We start from the raw sequence: 22,660 nt of genomic DNA, 5'->3' as shown, positions 1-22,660 counted from the left end.
ACAAGTGCCTTTAGTAAACATGTGCGCACATAGTAGCATACTATATGTGTATGTTGTTATGTACTTTGCTCTTTTATTTGATTTTAATTTTTATCAAAATGATGTAACAAAAAGTCAGGTAGCTCTACAAGGATTTTTGTTTATTTGCTTTTGCAAAGAAGTCAGTCCTTCATCCCTCTTTCCTCATTTTTCCTTTCCAAGGAAACCACTTTGATCTTTTACCTGATGAATTTTGTTTACTTCTTTGTCTCTAAAATAATTGTTTTAATGTCACTTTTAGGTATGTTACTGCAAATGATCAGATTCTCCTGGTAATGTAGTTCAGTCATAATTTGGATTAGATCAGTATTCATGACTATAAATGATACAGCTGAGCCATGTGGTAAAACATGGTTACTTTTCCTTTTTCTGTTCTACTTTTCCATTTTCATGGGGCTAATATTTGACTTGTGTTTTCTTATTTTTCTCTTTAATTACAAATTATCTGCTAGTTGTGTAGATCTGTTCTTGAGATTTTCAGAGACTCCTCTAAGTTGTGCTGTTAATTCCGTCCTCCAAAAGAGGACTCTTCCAGAGCTTCTGATGACCTCCAGTTTAGTTTCGGTTGCCCTCTTTGTGTACATACAGCTGTCATCCATGAAATTCTCTTTGCAGTCACCCTGGGAATTCTCTTTTACTCTTTCATCTCACTACTATATTGTTGTAATTATTGTGGTTTCTTAGATGTCTAATTTCCCCACATTAAAATCTTATTGACTATTCTGTTTATATTGGAGAAGGCGATGGCACCCTACTCCAGTACTCTTGCATGGAGAATCCCAGGGACGGGGGAGCCTGGTGGGCTGCTGTCTGTGGAGTCGGACATGACTGAAGCGACTTAGCAGCAGCAGCAGCAGCATGCTGTTTATATGAACTTTAGAGTCAGTTTGTCTAATTTTTTTAACGCTTTCTTTTTTGCAACTTCAGTGTGTGGTTTTCAGATCTTCCATATAACTTTGAATTGTGTAAAACTGACTTTTTTTTTTTTCAACTTAAAATAATATCAGTTTCAAATATTTTTACTATTAAGAACACAGAACACATATGTGTGTTTGTGTAGAACATTTCTCGCTAAGTTTATATTTGGTATTTTATTGTTTCTATTATAAATGGGGACTTTTCTTCTGTTAACTCTTACAACTGGTGGTAATGATTTGAGTAGAGTATCTGTTGATTTCTTTCTTAATTTTATACCTGCTGCTACTGCTAAGTTGCTTCAGTTGTGTCCGACTCTGTGCGACCCCATAGATGGCTGCCCACCAGGCTCCCCCATCCCTGGGATTCTCCAGGCAAGAATACTGGAGTGGGTTGCCATTTCCTTCTCCAGTGCATGAAAGTGAAAAGTGAATTCGCTCAGTCTGACTCTTAGCGACCCCATGGACTGCAGCCCACCAGGCTCCTCCTCCATGGGATTTTCCAGGCAAGAGTAATGGAGTGGGTTAGGAATATTATTTTATACCCAAGTCTTCTTTTAACACTTTTTAGTTTTCCAACCATATAAACTCATTTGCAATTAATGATAATTTTACTGTATCCTTTCTCATTTTTATACTGCCTTTGTCCTCATATTATGTAATACTAGTGATAATGGACATTCTTGTCTTGTTTCAGATCTAAATAGGGGTATTTCAGTTTCTTCACTGATTATGATAGTGACTCTTAGGCTTATGTGTTATGCATGTACTATGTATTCCCCATGTTAAATATCTACTTATTACTATTTTATTAATTTCAACATCTTGATGCCTGCATAAATTTATCAAATGTCCTTTGGTGAGGATAATCTTGAGATTTCTTTTCCTTGGTATTTTTGCATAGCAAAGTAAATGTATTTTAAACCATTTTGGAATATCAGAGCTAAACTCTACTTGACCATAACAGTGGTGTGTTACATCTTTGGTATGTTAATGGAGATTTTTTCTTTTTTATTTTCTTCAGAACTTTTGTGTTTGATTCCATATGTATTATTAACCTATAGTACTTATATATATGTACTGTTTCCATTAATTTTTGATATCATTGTTACGTTCCCTATAAAATAATTTGGAAGCTTTACTTCTATACTTTGAAATAGTTTAGGTAGCTTCAGCATTATCTGTTCTTAAATATTTGGTAGAATTTAGAATATCAGTGGCATCTGGAGCTTTTGAGGAGGTTAGCTGTTTGTCAGCTTTCTCTGTTCTTTCTGTGATAATTGTCAGATACTCTTATTATTGTGAAGTATTTCCTGTTTTACCTTTGTGAGATTAATGATGCCTTACTTGGAGTGCTGATAACACTATATTTTTCTTAGGGTATTAAATAAAAAAACCTTTGTCTTATGTACATTTGTCTTCATCATTAAATTGTCAAATTGTCAAGAACATTAGGATAAGAACCATCTATTGTCTATTGCCTCAAATTCTAGTTCATGGTATGGAATATGTTGTTTTAACGACCTTACTTTTTTTTTTTTTTGATGGTGTCGGTGGATGTTTTACAGGCTTCCCAGTTGGCATGTGTGTTGTAAAGAGAGTTCTTCAGCTTCATCGTATTACTCTCAAGATGACAATTGTGCACTAGAAAATGAAGATGTACAATCCCAGAAAAAGGTACCTTAAATAAAGATGAAGTTGTAATTTGTGTATTAGCTTTCTGTCTTCTCAAAACATTTGGAATAAAAATATTTCAAAAATACTGTGACATTATTTTTGATGGAGATTTGTAATTTTCTTTGCTATACTTTGAGAAGTTACTTAGGTAATTCTGAAATTAACCTAAAAATATTTATTTATTCTTATTGCTTGTGTTTGGAATATTGTAGTCCTACAGTATGGAGAAGGCAATGGCAACCCACTCCAGTACTCTTGCCTGGAGAATCCCATGGACAGAGGAGCCTGGTAGGTTGCAGTCCATGGGTGGCTAAGTCGGACACGACTGAGTGACTTCACTTTCACTTTTCACTTTCATACATTGGAGAAGGAAATGGCAACCCACTCCAGTGTTCTTGCCTGGAAAATCCCAGGGACAGGGGAGCCTGGTGGGCTGCCGTCTATGGGGTTGCACAGAGTCGGACACGACTGAAGTGACTTAGCAGCAGCAGCAGCAGCAGTCCTACAGTAAGGAGAAAAATAGTGCCTGTTCAGAGAACTGAAGACTAGGACTTTCTTTTTAATACTTTAACTACTTAAAGTGTTTCTAAAGAAACCTGAGTCTTATAAATTAAAAACTATTAGAAATGAGAATTATAGAGAGAATCTGAAATGATTGGCTATGTACTTTGTTTCATACATTTGGGTAGAGTGAATAGACAGAGGCCAAAAAATCTGATGGTCTCTAAATAGTTTATTATTTTATCATTTTAAATGGTAAAAGGTGGTTATTGACTTCAGCTAGATTTGGCTCCTCCTCATCCCCCCCGAAAATCAATGTACTTATTTTAAATTAGAGGAATAATTTATACACACTGTAAGATATTCATCTTTGTATCCCCTTCCCATCCCCAAAGGAACCAAAATTTGCGTTTCTTATTAAAACACTCAGACCATTTTCTTTGGGTGTAGATACATCATAGCTCACAAATTAATGTTTTAATTTTTAGTAAAATGTCATAAATATTGCACAAGTTGACTTCCCCTCTTCCCCAGCAATATCTTGTGGATACCTTTGTATGTTACTGTATTATTTTGAATAGCTACATTTTTATTCCATTATATGGATGTGTTAAATTTATTTAAGTACTTTTTTGATTGAGAGGCTCTCAGCTGTGTTTATACGTGCATGTTTGTGTCTGCATTTGTGTGTGTGTGTGATTGTGGATGCATAAACTTTAAATTATATGCTTGGGTGTTTTCTTTTTTTGGCATGATGTTTAGAATGGATTTATATTTCTGAGTTATACAGGATCTGTTTTAAGAATAGAGCAGTTAAAATTTTGAAGACTCTTGCTGGATACCTCTCCAAAAAAAGTGTGATTGTATGCTTCTATGCACAATCTGTAAGACTTAAAGCTAATCTCTTCTTTGATGAGAAATAAGACTTAAATGTTAAGAATGATTTAAGCAAAGCATTAAGGAAGGGGAAATAGACATTCTTTCAGTAAACATTTGGTTACCTATTATGTTCTTTACAGGGTTAGAATATGATGGATATGAACTTTGCTTTTATGAAACTTGTATGCTAGAATATACATTTAAAAACAATATATCTGAAATTCTAACTTAACAGTATCAAAAGAGATGACACAAAAAGCTATAAGCGTATATATTTACCAGATATTTACTGATCTTACTGTGTGTCTAACATACAGTGCTGGGTGGTAGGACTAAAGTGCGTATTAAGAAATCAAATGTAGTGTATGTTTGGAAGGCAGCTATGCTCATTACTATACCACTAGTGTACACATGTAGTATACATTTGAAGTGAAGCAGTAAGGAGAGTAATACATGAAGGAAGACAATAAGCATGGAAACAAAATTATTAAAATCACAATCAAGTGTTTTGGTTGTGTAGAAAGACAGTCTTAATATTGCTTCAGGACTATTTTGTGAAGCACTTTCATCAGTCGGCCTTTTCTTTGTTGCAATATAGGATGAAAGAGGGGGACCTGTCAATGCTGAATTATCGGGAAAAGTAGGTTCAAGCTTACCTGTTCCTCCAGAAGAAAACAAATTAAAAGATGATTACATTGTGAATGTACAGGTAAGATTTGTTGCTTTGATTTTTTAATGATATGGCTTTTCAAACCACTTTACAACATAGAATACATTTATTTGGTCAACATATTGTGTATTTTTTTTCCCCTTTCTTTTTGTGATACCATGCAACAGAATTACCAATGTAATAGTAAATGTGACCATTTTCCTTGTAGTATGGGTTTGGCTGTAAATCTTTCTTTTTAGGTTCATTTTGGCTCAGTATTATTTACCTTCTCTCAGGTTTTCAGCTGTCAGGGGACATTTTTTCTGACTTAAAGTATTTGTATGTAGAATACAGAATATTTTGATACCAAATTTTATCACTTAGTGTGGAATATTAATAATCATTAATAGATTATGTTTTTTCCCCTTTTCTCTCATATTATATCCTAAGTATTTTTCATTTTGTATACCAGCTTTTATGAAATATGTAAAACTAGACCAGAGTGTAAGTTGATCAGAATGCTGATGCATCTGGAAACCATTTAATATCAGGAATAACTGAAGAAACTGGGGATGTTTGATCTGGAAGGAAGAAGGACTAAGGAAAAACTAAATATCTTAAATATTAACGAAAATAAATTTCAGCTTAAAAGGAGGGAAAATGCTCTTAAAAAAAACACAGCCAGAGTTATTTTATTGGGTTATCTAGGGAGATATAGTACATTGCATTTTAATGAATTTTGGAGGAGGTTTGGAAGAGATTTATGCATAAGAGTAAGGGAACAGTGATCTCTGTAGCCCTTCAGTTATATGTGTATCCCAAACAGTCTTGCCATTGTTCATTTTCCTGAATTTTCCTCATGGTATCCTCTTATTCAAATATATTGAAGTGCTTACTGCATCTTTAGAGACCTGTGCTGTTCAGTACAGTGGCCACTAGCTACCTGTGGCTCTTGTGCATTGGAAATGTGGATAGTCCTAGTTGAGATTTGCTGTAAGTATAAGATTCACATCGATTTTGGAGACTTAGTATTAATAAAAGAGAAAAAAGAGTGTAGAATATCTTATTAATTTTTTATGTTGAATGATAATGCAGTATTTGATAATAATGTGATAGTTCTTTTCTCAAAGCCTCCGTCATAAAATACAAACTATTTGTATTCTTTTGCTAACTTTTCATTCCAGTGTAAATTCCTCAAATGATCACATTTCATTTTATATTCTTATTTTATAAAGAATTTTTGTTTTATATCACATTATTTATTTTATGTTCTTTTATATTTATATTCTTCTACATTTTTATTTTATATCACATTCCTTATTTTATATTCTTCTGACTCTGCCTCTTATTTTCTTTCTGCTGCTGTACTGCCTTCTCCTTTTCTTCAAAGTCCTAGTTCTTCTAGTTCATAGTAGTCCTTAGTTTCTCTTTTCTTTGAACTGAGCATGAGTACCTCTCTCTCATTTGATACTCAGTAAGTATTGTCTACTGTGTGCTAGGTACTAGTACATGCGAGGCACTAAGAACATGAAGATCAAGAAAACATAGTCCGTACTCAAGACATTTATAATGGAATTGAAGAAGAGAAATAAATAAGGGCAATTGAGGTGTTATAGATGCTGTGATTAAAGTCTATACAGATAACAGTAGAGGCATAGAAGAAGGGGAATGGCTAATTCTATATGGAGTTGGTTGGTGGGGGAAGTACTTATAAGAGGTTTTCAAACATAAGTAGGTATTAAGTACATTTCAGATTATGTTTTGGAAGAGTGAAACAACATACAGTCCTTAAAAGAGCAGCCAGAATTGTGTATTGCTTTGTAATGTTATTTATGCATGCCTTGTATTGTTATTTCTTGATACACATTATCTTCTAAACTGCTCAGGGACAAAAAACTATGTGGTACACTATTTTATACTAGTTTAATATATACTATTATATATTAAATTCTAGTATATAGTATTTTATACTAATAAATAGTAATGCTATTTAATAGATACTGTTTCATGTATTTACATAGGATTTCTGTGTTGCTATAGGATACATTAAGGTAATTATAGTAAGAAATTTTGTAGGTCCTGATACAAAATAGGAAAGAAGAAAGATAAGCTGCTTTGTCCTGGTTTATGAAATGCTATGACAAATCTATAGAGCCTGTATTGTAATATGAGATGTATTCCTTAGGGTGTTTGTGTTAGAAGAAGGGACTTTTATAAAAGTAATTTTTTAATGAACATTATATTGTTACTTTTGAGACATACTTTTTATAATATCATCTTCAAATAAAGAGAGAATTTGTTAATCCCAACATTAAATACAACTGACTTTTTTAGAAACAGGATACGGAGTCAAAAAAGTTAAGTCCATCTGTGACTGAGACACTCCCTACAGTTGATGTTCATGAAGATTCTTCCAGTGTAGTTGTGGACAGTGAAAATACTGAAAATATTTCCAGTTCATCTACCTCAGAGATCACTCCAATCTCAAAACTTGAGTAAGTCATTACAAAGAAAAAAAGAACATCATTAGATAATGACAGAAGAATTTCTTTGATACTGAAATTTGACCTTTAGTCTATATAGCAGACCTATACAATAATGCATTTGTTTTGTGTTTTTTTAATGATCTTACGGCATAATGAGTATTTATACTTCTGTCTAACTCAGGGAGGCTGATTGTATCCCAGGCATGAATTATCTGCATAATATAGGTAAAGTGAGATTCTTGTTTAAGAAACATGGTGCTTAACTGAATAATCTTCCCTATAATTATCAAAAATTCCAATGTCAGAGTATTCATTTCCATTAAGTATTACTGTGTTATTCCATTCATAATATGTCTTTGTATGATAGCTAACTTTTTCAAGCTTGATAATAAATATTCAGAATATTTAGATATATTTGGAATATTTTGTTTCTTTTTCTCTCTTTTAAAAATGTTTTACAGCATTTTTAAAGGCTACTTTCCATTTTCAGTTATTACAAAGTATTGGCTCTATTCCCCGTGTTTTATACTACATACTTGAGCCTGTCTTATACCCAATACTTTGTGCCTCCCATTCCCCCACCCCTATTTTGTTCCTTCCTTCAGAAAAGGAAAGAATACCCATTTGAATGCAGAGTTCCAAAGAATAGCAAGGAGAGATAAGAAAGCCTTCCTTAGCAATCAGTGCAAAGAATTAGAGGAAAACAATACAATGGGAAAAACTAGAGATCTCTTCAAGAAAGTTTGAGATGCCAAGGGAACATTTCATGCAAAGATGAGCACAATAAAGGACAGAAATGGTATGGATCTAACAGAAGCAGAAGATATGAAGAAGAGGTGGCAAGAATACACAGAAGAACTATACAGAAAAAGATCTTCATGACCCAGATGATCACGATGGTGTGATCACTCACCTAGAACCAGACATCCTGGAATGTCAAGTCAAGTGGGCCTTAGAAAGCATCACTACGAACAAAGCTAGTGGAGGTGATAGAATTCCAGTTGAGCTATTTCAAATCCTAAAAGATGATGCTGTGTAAGTGCTGCACTTAATATGCCAGCAAATCTGGAAAACTCAGCAGTGGCCACAGGAGTGGAAAAGGTCAGTTTTCATTCCAGTCCCAAAGAAAGGCAATGCCAAAGAATGTTCAAACAACTGCACGATTGCACGCATCTCACATGCTAGCAAAGTAATGCTCAAAATTCTCCAAGCCAGGCTTCAATTGTACGTGAACCGTGAACTTGGAGATGTTCAAGCTGGATTTAGAAAAGGCAGAAGAACCAGAGATCAAATTGCCAACATCCACTGGATCATTGAAAAAACAAGAGAGTTCCAGAAAAACATCTATTTTTGCTTTATTGACTACGCCAAAGCCTTTGACTGTGTGGATCACGACAAACTGTGGAAAGTTCTGAAAGAGATGGGAATACCAGACCACCTTACCTGCGTCCTGAGAAATCTGTATGCAAGTCAGGAAGCAACAGTTAGAACTCGACATGGGACAACAGGCTGGTTCCAAATTGGGAAAGGAGTACGTTAAGGCTGTATATTGTCACCCTGCTTATTTAACTTATATGCAGAGTGCATCATGCGAAATGCCAGTCTGGATGAAGCACAAGCTGGAATCAAGATTGCCGGGAGAAATATCAATAACCTCAGATATGAAGATGATACCACCCTATGGCAGAAAGTGAGGAAGAACTAAAGAGACTCTTGATGAAAGTGAAAGAGGAGAGTGAAAATGTTGGCTTAAAGCTCAACATTAAGAAAACTAAGATCATGGCATCTGGTCCCATCACTTCATGGCAAATAGATGGGGAAACAGTGACCGACTTTAGTTTTGGGGACTCTAAAATCACTGCTGATGGTGACTGCAGCCATGAAATTAAAAGACATTTGCTCCTTGGAAGAAATACTATGACTAACCTAGACAGCGTATTAAAAAGCAGAGACATTACTTTACCAACAAAGGTCTGTCTAGTCAAAGCTATGGTTTTTCCAGTAGTCATGTATGGATGTGTGAGTTGGACTATAAAGAAAACCGAGCATTGAAGAACTGATGCTTTTGAACTGTGTTGTTGGAAAAGACTCTTGAGAGTCCCTTGGACTGCAAGGAGGTCCAACCAGTCAATCCTAAAGGAAATCAGTCCTGAATATTCATTGCAAAGACTGATGCTGAAGCTGAAACTCCAATTCTTTGGCCAACTGATGCAAAGAACCAACTCTTGGAAAGACCCTGATGTTGGGAAAGATTGAAGGCAGGAGGAGCAAGAGACGACAGAGGATGAGATGGTTGGATGGCATCACCGATTCAATGGACATGAGTTTGAGTAGGCTTGAGGAGTTGGTGATGAGGGATAGGGAAGCCTGGTGTGCTGCTGTATGTGGGGTCACAAAGAGTTGGACGTGACTGAGCTACTGAACTGAACTGAACCCTCCCCGTTGGTAGCCACTAGTTTCGTCTCTATATCTGTATGTCTGCTTTTTTTTGTTACATTCACTAATTTGTTTTATTTTTTAGATTCCACAGATAAGTTATCTCATACAGTATTTATCTTTCTCTGACTTATTTCACTTTTAGCGTAATGCCCTCCAAGTCCATCCATGTTGCTGCAAATGGCTAGATTGCATTCTTTTTTTTTTTTGCTGGGTAGCATTCCATTGCATGTGTGGATATATATACAACAGGTTCTTTATCCATTCATCTGTTGGTGAACACTTAGGTTGTTTCCATGAGTTGGAAATTGTAAACAATGCTGTTGTGAACATTGAGTACATGTATTTTTTCAAATTAGTGTTCTGTTTTTTTTCGAGTACATACAAGTAAAATTGCTGGGTCATAGTTTTAATTTTTTTGAGAAACCTCCATACTGTTTTCTATAGTGGATGCACCTATTTACATTCCCACCAGCAGTGTGCACGGGTTCTCCTTTCTCCACATCCTTGCCAACATGTGTTACTTACTCTTTTTTTTGGAATTTATTTAGTTTTGGCTGCACTGGATTTTCATTGCTGTGCATGGGCTTTCTCTCAGTTGCAACGAGTGGGGATTATTCTCTAGTTGGAGTGCACAGGCTTAGGTGCCCGGCAGCATAGGGAATCTTAGTTCCCGGACCAGGGATTGAACCCAGGTCCCTCCATTGGGAGGTGGATTCTTAACCACTGTACCACCAGGGAAATCCCTGTAAACTTTTTGAGAATAGCCATATGACAGATATCTCTTTGTGGTCTTGATTTTCCTTTTCCCTGATGATTAGTGATGTTGAAAGTTTCCTTAATTTAGAAAATCTGTTTTGTACGCCTAGTTTCAGCAACAGTACAAAGAACAAAAACCCCTTTCTTTTAATAGTATATTAAACATATCCTTTGTCAAATGAGTTAGCTTATGTAAAATGTATAGGATAGTATCTGGCATAGAGTAAGAATATATGCATCAATTAATACAATTCTTATCATCAGTACTATTTTTCTCTTTTCTAGAATATGAGGGACTGGGTTTAGGAGTTTGCCCTGGTAAGGGACGAGGGAACAGAAGACATGCTTAGAAATAATGATAGTTTTTAAAATTTTAAAATGTTAAACACTTAGTATTTAAGCCTAGATACTATATATCTGAACAGTACATCTTATTTTCTCATTATATTGAACATGATTGTTTAGTGAAATGAAAGTAAGGTAGGGAAAGACTCTTGAGAGTCCCTTGGACTGCAAGGAGATCTAACCAGTCCATTCTGAAGGAGATCAGCCCTGGGATTTCTTTGGAAGGAATGATGCTAAAGCTGAAACTCCAGTCCTTTGGCCACCTCATGCGAAGCATTGACTCATTGGAAAAGACTGATGCTGGGAGGGATTGGGGGCAAGAGGAGAAGGGGACGACAGAGGATGAGATGGCTGGATGGCATCACTGACTCGATGGACGTGAGTCTCAGTGAACTCCAGGAGTTGGTGATGGACAGGGAGGCCTGGTGTGCTGTGATTCATGGGGTCACAAAGAGTCAGACACGACTGAGCAACTGATCTGATCTGATCTGATATTTTAAATGAAATTATGAAAGTGCTTTAAGAACTTTAGTAAAGCATTTTGAGATAATAGATGATTTCTTGATACTGTAGGCAATAACTCTAATATTGGTAGGATGTACTAATAGAAGTGAAACATGAGAGAAGATGCATTTAGAATAAATAATTTAAAAATCTTATTTTTGACAAAATCAAATATTAACCTACAATATTTTGTTTTAAATGTTGGTAATCAGCTATTTAGAGGCCAGGCAAGAGCACCAGCAGATCCAGGGTCTACAGTTCACATGTTTTAAATCTTTACACAACTTACAGTATGTGAATTCTTGAAAACCCTCTGTAGAACTATAAAGCATTTTTTCCTGGCTTGGATTTGTTTTGGAAATCACTAATATCACTTTTAACTTATGCTGCATTATGTCCATTAAATTGTCAGATCGTCTTTTTTGTTTCTATTTTAGTGAAATAGAAGACTCTGGTACTATCCCTATAGCCAAGCCAGGGGAAACTGAGCATTCTGAAACTGATTGTGATGTTGGTGAGGCCCTTGATGCAAATGCTCCAGTTGACCAGCCTTCCTTTGTCAGTCCACCTGAAAGGTGAGTGTGAGCTGTTGTTTGTCCTTTATATGATTCTATAATAAATGGCAGTGTCACCTTTGAGTACACTTTGGTGCATACTTAATTCAGCTTTATGATTGAGAGGAAACTTCTTTGTGCTCCTTTCTTGGTTTACTTTGTATTCATGTACACTTTTTATAGTTTGGATTTGTGTGTACTTGTTATTCAGCTGAAATTTGTTGATTTAATATGCCTTTTGATTTCAAATAGCCTTGTCGGCCAACATATAGAAAATGTGTCATCTTCGCACGGCAAAGGAAAGATAACAAAATCAGAATTTGAATCAAAAGTTTCATCAAGTGATCAGGGTGGTAGTGATCCAAAATCTGCATTGAATGCTTCTTCAAATAATTTAAAAAATGAGGTAGGTAAATAACATGCACTGTCTCCTACTTTGTTACACAATGCATTTTCGTTTTTAACTAATCTTGTAATTTGTTAATTGTATTTGCCATAAAGTTAAGGGATCAATAGTTAGTGATAAATGTGGAACTGAGGTGAAGTGTGCTCCCAGAGAGCAAGTGGTTACTTCATGAAACTATTGCCAGTGTAATGTTCATATATAAAGTTGTCCCAAGTATGACCTTTCTTTGGTTGTATTTAATTATAAATGGTTTTCTGCCGCCATAGACTGTTTGGTACCAGATGCATAAAGTCCTTTTTTAAGCAATTTTTAAAGAGAGCTTTATAGAAGTTATGATTGTTTTAAGTATCTTCAAACTATAACTCAGTAATACAGGATTAAATTTAGGCTCTTCAACTAGAATTATTTTAAAGGGACATTTTACCCTTTGTTATTTGTGTGCAAAATACAACTAGACCAGCTTATATTAACGAATATGATTCTTAAAGGCAAGGCTCATCCCTGTATAATAGTTGTATTTTCTTTTCTCTTTTTGAGTTTTTACTTTGACTTCATGTGGAGGCCAGTACACAGGCCAGTACAGAATTTCCTGAAAGAATGTTGGCAGAGAAGTGTATTCCCTTCATCTAAGAAATAACTAAATAAAAGAGAGAAAGGCCACTCAGTGAACTTAACAAAAACAAAATGAGGAATCGGAGTTCAAAGTACTGAGTGCCACATCTGTATTTGTTTGTTTCTCATTTAACTTTTCTGTCCTCCACTTTTTCTTTTACATATTTTCTGTGAATCTGCATTCATTACTAACTAAATTTCATTCTGGAGACCTGACTATCATTGGGCTAGCTGTTTCTGTAATGCTGCTTATAAATGTAGGAAGTTAACATTTCATAGTCCAAGATCTTGTAGGAACAATTTTCCAGTGAAACCAAGACAAGTGTGTGTTACGGTTCAGTTGTCAAGTACCACAGGCATAAATAAAATTAGACAAACATTACAAAAATGTCTTCTTTGAGCTATTTAAGTACCAAATCTAGAATTCAAGCAATGCAGCTAGTTTTGCCCAAGATTTGCTTGTTCGCCTTGACCATTCACAGCAGTGTCTTGCAGATCCTTGAGATAACAGGGATAAGCTCTCCCACTCACACAGACTTAACTGGGCAGAACTATTCTCAACTGGATGGTGTATAGAACTACTGGACACTCTGTGATAACGTTCATTCTCTGACAGCTCTTTTGGAGTATTAAATAATTTAGAAAGTAATTAATTGTAAATTCCATTCCTTTGCTTGTTATAATGCTTTGCAAAGTAATTTTATTGTGTTGTTTAGTTTTTATATTTGTTGCTAAGAGGTGAGAGAGAGTGCTCTGCCTGGCCCTCAAAGAGTGTGTGTGTATTCTTACTTTTTATTGTATTTCTTTTAGTATTTGGGCTTTACTCTCAAGCATCTCAACTAGATTAATTTTTATAAATATTTGTTTATTTTCTCACTTAAACTAAATTTTTATTATTTAATTTTTAAATTAGTGTAATGTTGGTCTTTTAGTTTTATTTTCTGTGTATTAGTTTTTAAATAGCTACATACTTTTATAAGCTTGTGTGTTCTGCAAAACATTCCCAACATGGAGGTTGTAGAGGAACCAATTTGCTAGTTTGTCTTCCTAAAGCAAGATTATAGAAATTCGGGTTGGTGTGTTATACTAATATACACATTAGCATTAGTACTCAAAAATGTACCCTAATATGAGATTTGTGCCATTTACTGAAGTGAGTGAGTTTTAGTCTCTCCATTGTGTCCCACTCTGCAACCTCATGGACTGGAGCCCACCAAGGCTCCTCTGTCCATGGAATTCTCGAGGCAAGAAGACTGGAGTGGGTTGCCATTTCCTTTTCCAAGATTTATGGTCTAAATAGATTTTGTATACTTCTCAAGGCACTATTAATAAATGCATTATGTATTGTTTTAGGAAGACAGAAATAATGTTAAAATGGAATGAACATCCTTGCATACATTCTTCTAATTAAGGTTAAAATGACAGATTGAATTGTATGCCCTCTCCAGTTACATATCTTCTCTCCGCTTCAGATATAACCACTATCTTGAATTTGTTTTTTGTTTACATTTTAGAGTATATTTTTAAGCTTTTTTCAAATATTCATTGCTATAAACAATACATACTATTATTACTTGGCATATTTTGAAACATAAAATGATGTCATTCTTAAATATCATTTTACTCAACATTGTTTTTGAGTTTTATTTATTCTTTGTTTTCACTGTTATATTTGATTCTACCACAATTTACCTGTTCTTCAATTCATAGATATTTAGATTATTTCTAATTTTTTGACATTATGAATAGTGCTGTAATAAGTGTCCTTATGCATATTTTCTTAGGCACATATGTATGTTTTAATTGATATTTATACATGGGAATTAAATTATTGGGTCATAGAGTATGCATATCTTTAATATTGCTAAATGTCACACTCACTTTAGCAGTCCATAGATGTCCGTGGCTCAACAGGCTATCACATTTTAACCTCCATCAGTTTGGTATACTTTATTATCTTTAGTTTTCATTTGCACTCCCTGATTTTACTAAGAGTGAACACTTTGTATTTTCTCTTTACTCAGTTGGCTGTTCCTCTTCCACTTTTCCCCATTATTGATTTGTAGGCAGTATTTATGGTTAGTAATAATCCTTTGTTGTCTGAATGTGTTTCATATATTTCTGTCTGTGGCTTATTGAACTGTGTGGTGTATGGCCTTTTGATAAATTTAATTTTCAAATTGTAATCTAGCCAGATTTTATCAGCCTTTTAAAAAATGCTTTCCTTCATCTTGCTGAATCCTGGTACAGCCTGAATCATGAAGATATCTTTTCTATACTTTCTTTAAAGCTTTGCTTTTCACATTTAAGTTTTTACAGCCACCTTAGAATTTTATATAAATGATACTTTAATTTTTAAATTTTTTATTGAAATCTTTGGTGGCTCAGTGGTAAAGAACCACCTGCCTAAGCAGGAGTTGCATGTTCAATCCCTGGGTCCAGAAGATACCTTGGAGAAGGAACTGGCAACGCATTCCAGTATTCTTGCCTGGGAAATCCATAGACAGAGGGGCCTGGTGGGTACAGTCCATGGGGTTGCAAAGGGTTGGATACCGCTTAGTAACTAAATAACAACAGCAACAATAGCTGATTGATAGTGTTGTATAAGAGTTGGACACTACTGAAGTGACTGAGCACGTTGTGTTACTTTCTGTTGTATAGAAAAGTGAATCAGTTGTATATATATGTATATCAACTTTTTCTTCAGATTTTTTTCCCCCAGTATAGGTTATTACAGTGTTCCATGTGCTATAATGTAGGTCTTTATTGGTTATATAAATGGTACTTTTTATTAAGGATTTAGTAGAAACAGTATGCATGCATGTATGCAAGCTTAGTTGCTCTGTACTACCTCTAAAATTAGCTTGCTTTAATATATATTACTTTAATGTAGATTTTAAGGTGGATTCACAGCAATTATAGTATCTGTACAGTTTTTGTATGGGTAATTGTTGGCTTATGAAATTATATAGAGTTTATTACAACCCATGCTAATACTGCTAACATATGAAGGGATTCATCCTGTGATACTCAGGTAGAAGGTTTTAATTCTTCAGAGAGAAACTCAGCTTTTAAGTTAAACCAAAACTTTCCTTTGTATGTTTTTGTTTTTTCCAAAATACTATCATTCATTATAAAATTGGACTTCTAGTTTAATTTGACAGAAACATTTGTATTTACTAGTGTAATTTATTCTGTTTTCTCTGTATTCTTTGAAACCTGAAATCTATTTATTTTTGACATTTCTTTCAGAGTTCTGATTATACAAAGCCGGGAGAAATTGACCCTACACCTGTCACAAATTCCAAAGACCCAGAAGATATACCAACATTTGATGAATGGAAGAAGAAAGTTATGGAAGTAGAAAAAGAAAAAAGTAAGGAAGCACTATAATGTAATTTTTTTAAGGGATTGGTTTAAATATGCAGTTTCTCTTTTTAATTGGTAAAATAAAGTAAAACTTCTGAAAACTTTTTAAAGGTGAAACTTACCAATATGCTTTTGGTTGCCCACATGGAATTTGTCTATGTCTGTGTCTTATTAATCTTAATTAAAATACATTATTGTAAATTATTAAACAAGGCTAAAATAAGATAAAGTGGGCAAAGCAGTTGATTTTCCATCTCAGTTTGTAAGAGGAAAGTTGAAACATGGAAAGTTCTCAGTCATAAAGCTTTAAACTGTAAACAGAATTGGACTAAAGTATTACACTTTCTCTTTGTCATTGTAAAAGTCTCAGAGTTAAAAATTTTGTTGGGGTTAGTGATGGATAAACTTCTTTTTTTTTTTTTTTAAACTTCTATCCTTAATACAGTAAAATGTATATGCAAAAGTTTTGATTCTCATAGTAAACTTCATTTTATGAATTACACTAAGCATAAGTCAAGTAATGTGGATTTTTGTAGTTAATTTGTTTACTAAGGATATAAAGCTGTTTCATATGGGTTTTAAAAACATTCTCTTTAGTATTAAAACCTGGACTCTAGATGGCAGCCTGTTGTTCTTGAGATTGTTTGTTGTGGGTATTTTCAATCATAATCATCATATATATATGTTCATAATAAGGTTTGTCTGCAGGTCAGTCAATGCATCCATCTTCTAATGGAGGTCTACATGCCACAAAAAAGGTCCAGAAAAATCGAAATAATTATGCTTCAGTAGAATGTGGTGCCAAAATTTTGGCAGCTAACCCAGAAGCCAAGGTACTTAAGTACAAAATTCTTCTATACATATAGGAAGCTAGAGATTTTATTAAATATAAGCAGTGGTTTCCTGGAAACTATATTTTAACATGAGCTATTTTCCTAATCCACTAATAAGTGCAAGATTATGCTTTTAAAGACATAATTTCTTACGTGATTTCTTGGTGTATTGGTTGATGCATTGCACCATTTTTTTTTAAGAGCAGTTATAGGTTCCCAGCAAAATTGAGAGGAATGTCCAGAGATCTGCCATATGCCCCCTGTCCCCACATACGTTAGTCTCCTCCATTACCAACATCTCCCACCAGAGTGGTACATTTGTTATAGTTGATGAATTTATATTGACAGATTGTTACCCCCTGAAATCCATAGTCTACGTTAGAGCTCACTCTTATATATTCTGTGGGTTTGGATAAATGTATAATGACATGTATCTGTCATTATAGTATCATATAGAGTATTTTTACTGTCCTAAAACTCCTCTGTGCTCTACCTATTCACTTCTTCCGTCCTCCAGCTTTTGACAGCCACTGATCTTTTCACTGTCTCCCTAGTTTTATCTTTTCCAGAATATCATATAGTTGAAATCATACCATATGTAGCTTTTTCAGACTGACTTCTTTCACTTAGTAATATGCATTTAAGTTTCATCTGTGTCTTTCCATGACTTGATAGCGCCTTTCTTTTTAGTATTGAATAATACTCCATTGTCTGGATGTACCATAGTTTATCCATTCACCTACTGAAGGGGATATACTTGGTTTTTAAACTTTTAAAACCTGTGTTTTAAAAGGAAATAGCTAATAGGAAAAATCATTTTGCTTCTATAGCAACAGATGTTTAATTTTAGTTGTTTTATTACAAGCCTTACTTAGCATAGTATAGACAAAACTTGTAAATTTTAGCCGCTGTTATGCTTTCTTCCCAGGTGTTTCAGTCTCTTAGGCATATTTTAATATCTAAAAATATAGAAAACCTAGAAAACTTGAGAGTTGAAGTAAATGTTTTTCTTTAATTTATTCCCTTAAAATAGAGCACATCTGCTATTCTTATAGAAAATATGGATCTTTATATGTTGAATCCTTGCAGCACTAAAATTTGGTAAGTAATATAAAATTTAATAAAGTATGCTTCATATATATATATAAACCTTTTATGTTAGGGTTAGATTGATTTGTTCATATATTCACTTAATAAGCATTTATGATTGGTGTTGGTACTATACTTTCCTTAGGTTCTGGGGTCTAAGGACCTAAAATGTCTTTCTTTTTAAGGATGTCACACAAAATTGACAGATCTAGTTCAACAATTATCAAGTAGTATGAAAAGTATGGCTGAAAAGATACTGTAGAAACAGAGATGATATATAACTGCAGAAGAGAATGAGCTTGCTAGAAGAGGTGATTTATGAGCTAAATCTTGAAGAATTAATTCCTTGAATTCATAAGTAAGTCACAGATAAGGGAGACAGAGGTATTCAGGAATTGTAAGAAGAGACCAGCTAATAGGAGCGAATGTCTTCTGGGCAGCTGTAAGTAGGAGCAAACTGAAGAAGCTGTTTTAGTGATTTCAAGAATAGAGGTACAACTAGAGTAATCATGAAAGATGAGCCAAGAGACTCAGTTTAGCAGTAATTAGGCCATTCATGCTATGTATACACAGCTTAAAAGTTTCTGATGTTTATCTTAAAGACCATAGGGAGTAATTTTAAGTAAGGTAGTAAGTAAGGTAGTTTTAAGTTTAAGTAAGGAAATGACATGACCTCACTGGCATTTTGGAAAGGGTTTTCCTCAAAAGATGGCCTACAGCATAATGCAGTTGGAAGCAGTGAAACCAGTTAGAAACCTGCTGTCATAGCTTATGTGGAAAATAAGGGCTTTAATTAAGGCATGGCAATTTGGATAAAGAAGAGAGAGGAAAATCTGAAAAATGTTTATAGCAGTTAAAATTGACAGCTTTTGCTTAGAAATCGGATGTGAAGAAGTCAGAGGCATCTGGTAAGTCTCCATGGATTTTGGCTTCATTGCTTCAATCTAATTCTTCCATTAAGAATATAGACAAAGAAACTTATGGGGGATATATAGGGAAAATAATGTTTAATATGCCAAAAGTTTTATTAGATTACTTGGTTTCATTGATCAAAAACAGCTATTTTAAAAAAGAATTGAGGTAAATCACCACTATTTTACTGATTGATTAATGATGTGGTATAGTCACTAAGTCACGTCTGACTCTTTGCAACCCCATGGACTGTAGCATGCCAGGCTCCTCTGTCTGTGGGATTTCCAAGGCAAGAATACTGGAGTGGGTTGCCAGTTCCTTCTCCAGGGGATCTTCCCAACCCAGAGATTGAACCTGCATCTCCTGCTTGGCAGGTGGATTCTTTACCACTGAGCCTCCTGGGAAGCCCGTTTTCCTCTTTTAGATAATTGTTTATTCACACTTTTCCGATTTACAATAATACATTTATCATAAAATTCTCTTATATATGGGAATTTGTTTCTATACTCTTTGTCCTGTTCCTTCGGTCAGTTTATCATTACCTGCAGAAACACCACACTCTTTAGCTTCATACACCTTAATACCTGGTAGGGCAGGTTTTTGTACCATATTCTTTAGGACTGACTGGATTGTTCTGCCGCTGCTTGCTTTCTTTTTTTTTTTTCTGTTAAATCTTAAACTTATTCTATTGAGTTCCCCAAGTGTCCCATTGGATTTTGTTTGGGATTGTATTGCATCTTTTGCTGACTTTTAAATTTTGAGTTTACCTTATCCTATATAGGGCATATCTTTAAATTGTTTTTAATGTCTTTCAGTTATTTTTTTTTTAAACTTTTCATGAAAGTATTGTGTATCTTTTGTTAAATTCATTTGTGGGTATCAGCAGGAAACTAACACAACGTTGTAAAGCAACTATACTCCAGTAAAAATTAATAAAATGTTGTGTTTAGACATCCAGTTTTTTTTAATGTATGAGTATTAGATCCAGCTACTTTTTTATAGTCTCTTATTTTATTAGTTTATATGTAGAATCTTTGAGGATTTCTGCATAGAAAATTATAGCTTCCCTACATATTTTTCTCCTTTTTAAAATTTTCTAATCCTTTTTATTATATTTTACTTTCTTTTTGTCATCACACGCTGGCTAGATCATTGAGAAAATTGTGCGTAGTGATAGTAGGCAGTTTCATCTTATTCCTTATTTTGAAGGCAGTGCATCTAACCTAATACTTATAAGATATGTTTTTTGTTTTTGTTTTTGTTTTTACTGAAGTGTAGGTGATGCTAGTGGTAAAAAACCCATCTGTGAGTGCAGGAGATGTAGAGATGTGGGTGCAATCCCTGGGTTGGGAAGATCCCCTGGAGAAGGGCATGGCAACCCACTCCAGTGTTCTTGCCTAGAGAATCCCATGGACAGAGGAGCCTGACAGGCTACAGCCCATAGGGTCACAAAGAGTCAGACAAGACTGAAGCGACTTAAAGCACATAGTTGATTTCCAAAATTGTATTAATTTCAGGTGTACAAAATAGTGCTTCAGTATTTTTCTTGATTATATTCCATTTAAAGTTATTACAAAATAATGAGTATATTTCCCCGTGTTGTACAATATATCTTTGTTGCTTATTTAATCTGTGTATAGTATTTTATGTCTCTTAATTCTGTACCCCTGTCTCGTCCCTCCCGTTCCCTCTGCCTCCTGTTAGCCACGAGTTTGTTTTACTTTCTTCTTGTCTTCTTCGTCATGGGTGGATCGACCCTATGTTCGTGGGGTCATTTCTGGACTCTCTGTCCTGAGCTGCTGATCTGTGTGTCTTGTTTCTGTATCTACCATGCTGTTGTGATTACTGTAGGGTTGTTGTATAATCTGCAGTTAGGGAGTATGATATCTCAAGCTTCTTTTTTCTCAAGATATTCTAAATTTGAATCTCAACTGTAAAGCCTTCCATGTTTCAGGGAAGATGTTAATTTTAAATTAAATATGTGATTTCAAAGATAGGACATTCATGTGGCTCAAACTCAAAAAGGTGTTTAAAAGAGGTAGAGGAGCTACAATGAGAAATACACTTCCAGTCTATCATCTATCTTCCTATTCACTGTTGAATTTTTAGATACCTTTTTATTTTCTTTATGCAAAAACATAGAGATTTTATTTATCTCTCAGTTTTCACAGCAGCATATTATACATAATATTTATCACCTTGAATTAAGTTTTAACTTAAAATTTTCTGGTGATGATTCTATTTCATTCATACATAAAACTTTTTCTTTCTTTTTTTTTTTTTTTTTTTGATAACTTCATGAAATTCCATTATATACTTGTACCAAGATTTAACTACTCTTATGTTGATAGTATTTGGGTTGTTTATAGTAATCTTTTGCCATAACAGATAGTTATTATAAATAAGCTTGTGCATGCATTGTTTCATACTTGTGTGAATAGGTGGCAAGGTTTAAAAACCATATTTAAAAGCAGTAATTATGAGACTGTATGTGTGCTAAGTTGCTTTAGTCTTCTCTGACTCTTTGCAACTTCATGGACTGTATAGCCCACCAGGCTCCTCTGTCCATGGGATTCTCCAGACAAGAATACTGGAGTGGGTTGTCATGTCCTCCTCCAGGGGATCTTCCTGACCCAGGGATCAAACCCTTGTCTCTTAAGTCTCCTTCATTGGTAGGTGGGTTCTTTACCACTAGCGCCACCTGGGAAGCCCATACGTGAGTTTTCTAGAAAATAGAAAATAGGTTTTCTATTTCTTCTCAACTTAGTTTTAGTAAATTAGTTTGGTTAATTACATTTTTCTAGAAATTTGGCTTTAATCCATTTTGAAGGTTTTTGTAATGAAGTTGTTCATGGTATTCTCTTATAGTTAAAAAATCTTTTCTTTGTACCTTTGCAGATAAGTCTAAGGTTAGCTCTGTTCTTTCTCAAGATTATTTTGGCTATTTGGGGTATTTTGTGTTTCCACCTAAATTTTAGAGTTATGCATTCTAGTTTTGTAAAAATGTCATTGGTATTTTGGTAAGGATTGCATTGCATTTGCAGATTTGTGTAATATGTTCATATCATCTAAATTTTGACACGTGGTATTTTATCAAAGTACTCTTATATTTACGTTTGCTACTTCACTGATCTTTTAAGATTTCTGACCTACTATTAATTAAGAGAAGTATGTTGAAATTAGATGTGTCAGCTTTTATAGTTTAACTAATTTACATGTGTTATCTACTTCTAAGAAAATATAAAAGATGAGGCTTAGATAAAAAAGCATTTTAAAATCAACCTTTATGAGGCACAATAACATATGTACTACTAATTTTATATATATATTATGAATGTTTACTGCTGCTGGTAAGTCGCTTCAGTCGTGTCCGACTCTGTGAGACCCCATAGACGGCAGCCCACCAGGCTCCCCCGTCCCTGGGATTCTCCAGGCAAGAACACTGGAGTGGGTTGCCATTTCCTTCTCCAGTGCATGAAAGTGAAAAGTGAAAGTGAAGTTGCTCAGTTACACTTTAATATAAGTTTTAGAAATGTTAAATCTTCTTGGTGGATTGACTGTACACCTGGTAATACATTTGTCCAAAAATTTATTTTAATAGTATCAATAATATAGCTCATATCTTCTTAGAAATTGAGAACGTTGTATGCAAAAGAGGTAGAGGAGAATTTGCTTTTTCTTATTAGTGCTCTATTA

General features: G+C 34.4%; 1 protein-coding gene across 23 annotated transcripts in view; it reads left to right on the top strand.

Annotated features, from left to right (window-relative positions):
* Nucleotides 1-22,660, top strand: part of SUCO (SUN domain containing ossification factor) — an 89,692-nt gene that overhangs the window by 21,035 nt on the left and 45,997 nt on the right. For 13 of the 23 annotated variants that reach the window (XR_015143467.1, XR_015143460.1, XR_015143459.1 and 10 more), the window contains exons 2-9: nucleotides 2,522-2,630; nucleotides 4,609-4,719; nucleotides 6,994-7,154; nucleotides 11,627-11,764; nucleotides 11,996-12,149; nucleotides 16,014-16,137; nucleotides 16,827-16,963; nucleotides 17,997-18,064. Coding sequence is in view for 8 of the 23 variants with exons in the window: in XM_086344630.1 (XP_086200756.1) it covers nucleotides 2,522-2,630; nucleotides 4,609-4,719; nucleotides 6,994-7,154; nucleotides 11,627-11,764; nucleotides 11,996-12,149; nucleotides 16,014-16,137; nucleotides 16,827-16,963; nucleotides 17,997-18,064 (1,002 nt within the window). In the remaining 15 variants the exon portion in view is untranslated. The remainder of the gene's footprint in view (nucleotides 1-2,521; nucleotides 2,631-4,608; nucleotides 4,720-6,993; nucleotides 7,155-11,626; nucleotides 11,765-11,995; nucleotides 12,150-16,013; nucleotides 16,138-16,826; nucleotides 16,964-17,996; nucleotides 18,065-22,660) is intronic. The other 10 variants (XR_015143468.1, XR_015143462.1, XR_015143461.1 and 7 more) reach the window with 1 other exon arrangement.

The sequence above is a fragment of the Bos grunniens genome, chromosome 16, assembly GCF_055505025.1.
Source record: "Bos grunniens cultivar Pamir isolate PY7600 chromosome 16, Bosgru_T2T1.0, whole genome shotgun sequence".
Classification (NCBI taxonomy): Eukaryota; Metazoa; Chordata; class Mammalia; order Artiodactyla; family Bovidae; genus Bos; species Bos grunniens.
Note: the sequence above shows the minus strand (reverse complement) of the source record. Positions and strands in the feature narration are given on the sequence as shown.